The 3,188-nt window shown below is 42.1% G+C and overlaps 1 protein-coding gene across 1 annotated transcript; it reads right to left on the minus strand.

The window, feature by feature from the left end:
• Positions 1-224: 224 nt before the first annotated feature.
• Positions 225-2,281, minus strand: LOC118839110 (oxidoreductase NAD-binding domain-containing protein 1-like). The gene is made up of 2 exons (XM_036746556.1): positions 2,221-2,281; positions 225-982 (listed from the first exon to the last, which is right to left on the minus strand). The coding sequence occupies exons 1-2, from the start codon at positions 2,279-2,281 to the stop codon at positions 225-227; spliced, it is 819 nt and encodes a 272-aa protein (XP_036602451.1).
• Positions 2,282-3,188: the final 907 nt, after the last annotated feature.

The raw sequence follows: 3,188 nt of genomic DNA on the forward strand, positions 1-3,188 counted from the left end.
ATCCACATATTGTCATCAATGATACCTTTGCTCAGATTTCATCTTCTTAGTGCTTTTCACCATATACACACTTCTTCATCCTCATCTCCTTTCAATGGGAAGTCATCTCACTGGACAGCACTGGGGCAGCCCCAGGGAGGCCTGTGGCCTCAGCATACACATGGCACAGAACCAGTCCTGGTCAGTGTCATGAGCTAACGCCCATCTCTCCTTCATCTCTGCTGCTACCACCACTTTTCAAAACTAATGCGCTCTCTGGGGACCTTACAGGTTTCTAGATGGCAAGAGAAGTGTTCCATCATTGGTGGCAGGCCACAGAGAAAATACAAAGTGTCCTTGGAGATGTGCTCCTTGATATCTTTGTCAGGGATCCTTCCCTCAGTAACATATGGTAGAAGCTCTTCACTGATTTCTGTAGTCTGTTGTGTAACATAGAAACTGCACATGATTTTCCCAGGAAATACATTTGTTAAATTGAAAATGCTTTTCTTAAACAACTCGCTAGTATTTTTTGCACTGTACAACAGTCTGACTCTTTCCATCTCATAACCAGTTCCTTTGTTCTCTCCATGTCTGTAAAGATCAGCTACATGCAGCACAACAGAATTGAGAGGGTTGATCCCCATTCCACCAGCTATGAGCACCAGGTTCACAGAAGAATCTGAAGGCTGAGGGTCAAAAAAGAATTCTCCACCACCTTGAAGGGCCACTTCAGACCCCAGAGTACACTTGGTATGGACCCAGAGAGAGGGAGGATGGTTGGTATATTTCACTGCTAATTCCAAAATACTTTCTTGTTTTAACAGGCTCGGGCTTGAACAAATCAAGAATCTACCAGCCATGGGAACACCAGGAATAAAGAAATCAACCCAGTGGCCAGCTTTGAAAGTAAAATCTTTATTGGCGACCAGCAAACGGAGCCTACGGACAGTTTCTGATTCATCGGTAAACCCACACACTTTAGCGGAAGACACAATCATTTGTGACGCTTGTCAACAAGTGGGCCAGATTCAATCTACTTCCTTCTTTGACATGGTTACATGGCTGGAATATCAGGAGAAAGCCATGGGCATGGTACACCCAAATTTCAGAAAGGCATTTTTCAATCTCGTGATATCATCGTGGGCCAGTGGAGATATGTCAATTAGATGAAAATGCAGTTCAGAACTGATTGAACAACTAGACCAAATGAGTGTTGATTAGAGGGCCAATGTCACTGTCAACCTGGAGTGAGATGTTTTCTAGAGTGAGTGTCATTTAACTCTACTTATCATGCAATTATGGTCAATATTTTCATCAATGGCTCTGTTAAAGGCATAGAAAGGACATTGATCCGATTTGCAAAAGACACAAAACTCTCAGAGCTAGCTAAAAACAAATGACAGATTTGGGCCTAAAACTATTTTGACAGGCTGGGATGATGGGATCAAATATAATCAAATGAAATTCCATAGGCATAAAGGCTAAGTCTTGCAGCTTGCATTCTAAAATCCGGCTGCCCAAGGACAAGATGGAGAAAGAATAGCTTTGTGTGAAAAGTATCTGGGGGTTTTCGTGGACTGTGAGCTCAGGGTGTGTACATAATATGACATGGCAGCCAAAAACAGATAATACATCATCTATTGGATTTGTAGTAATGGGCACATAGTATACAAATAGAAGAGAGTGCCCATCTGGTAATCTGTCCTGGTCAGGCACACATCTGAGGCACTGTGCTAGTTGGGGAGGGCGCTGACAAACTGGAGCAAGTGTGGAGACAGGTGACCAGGATGCTGTGGGGACTGTTGGGCTGAATTGCATTGAAATGAAATGAATTGACTTTGAAGATGGCTTGAAAGAATTGGGCATGTTTAGCTTGAGAAGAAAAATCTTGGTATCTCCAAGAAAACTATCCATCAAATAGGTAAGGAGGTACCATACGCCAGAAGTACTTACTGTACTCATCCCCAGAATCTAGAACTAGGACCAGGGGGTTGAAGTTACAGACAGGCAGACCTTGGGTCAATATAAGGAAAAAACATCTTAATCCTAAATATGAGAGCTAAAGTGGAATGGGATGCCTTCTTCCCATCTGTCCCTTCTTAGAGTTTGCCAGCATGCATCAGCTACCTTCTGACTCTTGAATTTCCCTCAGGATTCAAGGCTTTCTCACCCTGGAACATCTTCCCACCATTCCAGCTCACTTCTCCTATTAGTGAGTTTCTTCCAGGTGGCCTCCATTTTGGAATATTTCATCTCCCTCACAGATGTGCTTCTGACTTCCTTCAAACTTCATTACCATGTCCCTTGTGAGTACCATTTTCTCTCCTCTACCCCCCCCCCAGCTTTTCAGTTCCCTTTTATGTGCTGGCTTCCCTACTCACCCACCCACCCGCCCCCACCCCCCTGTTAGAAGGTAAGCTCCTTGAAGGCAGGGACTGGCTTTCTTTTTACTTGTACTTGCATTCTTGACACAGTGCCTGGCACATAGTAGGTACTTAATAAATGTTACCTGCCTGCCTCAGGATACAGTGAATCCCTATAACTGGAGATTTTAAAATTGGGGCTTGTCAGGAATGTTATAAATGAGATTCATGAGTTGTGCGATGTGACCACGTGGATCCTATCCATCCAATGGTTCTCTAATCCTGCTCCTTCATGAAACTATCCCAGACTCAGCTCTTCTATCACTACAATCACTCAGGAATCTCCACTACTATTGTTTGTTGTGAATTTTTATGTCTTCATTTCTCTCGTTTGGGATTACAGGTTCTTATTTGTGCTCGGTTCATCTTTCCAATTAGGTTTTTAAATAGAATCACATTATGCTCTTTTTAAACATTCTGTTCTTTATATATAAAGATGATGTTACTGACCAGTTTCAGCTGTTCTTATGAAACCTTTTGAAGCCTACCAAAAGAAAGAAGAAGGCATCTCTCACCCTTCTTTGAAGAAGTGAGGAACTATGAGTGTAGAACACAACAGAGACACCAAACTTTGTCAACATAGTGGTTAGTTTTGCTGCACTGTTGTTTTTTCTTCTTATCTGGCAGGAGATAGAAGGATGGATACATTGGCAAATGTAGGTTATAGTAAAAACAAAAGATACCAATAAAAATTTTAAAAAGAAATCTTTTGTACTTGGTACAATCCTCCCAATAAATGTTGTTGAGTGATTGACTTAAGATCATATATCGAAGAGTTAGAGT

This window comes from Trichosurus vulpecula, chromosome 1, assembly GCF_011100635.1.
Source record: "Trichosurus vulpecula isolate mTriVul1 chromosome 1, mTriVul1.pri, whole genome shotgun sequence".
Classification (NCBI taxonomy): Eukaryota; Metazoa; Chordata; class Mammalia; order Diprotodontia; family Phalangeridae; genus Trichosurus; species Trichosurus vulpecula.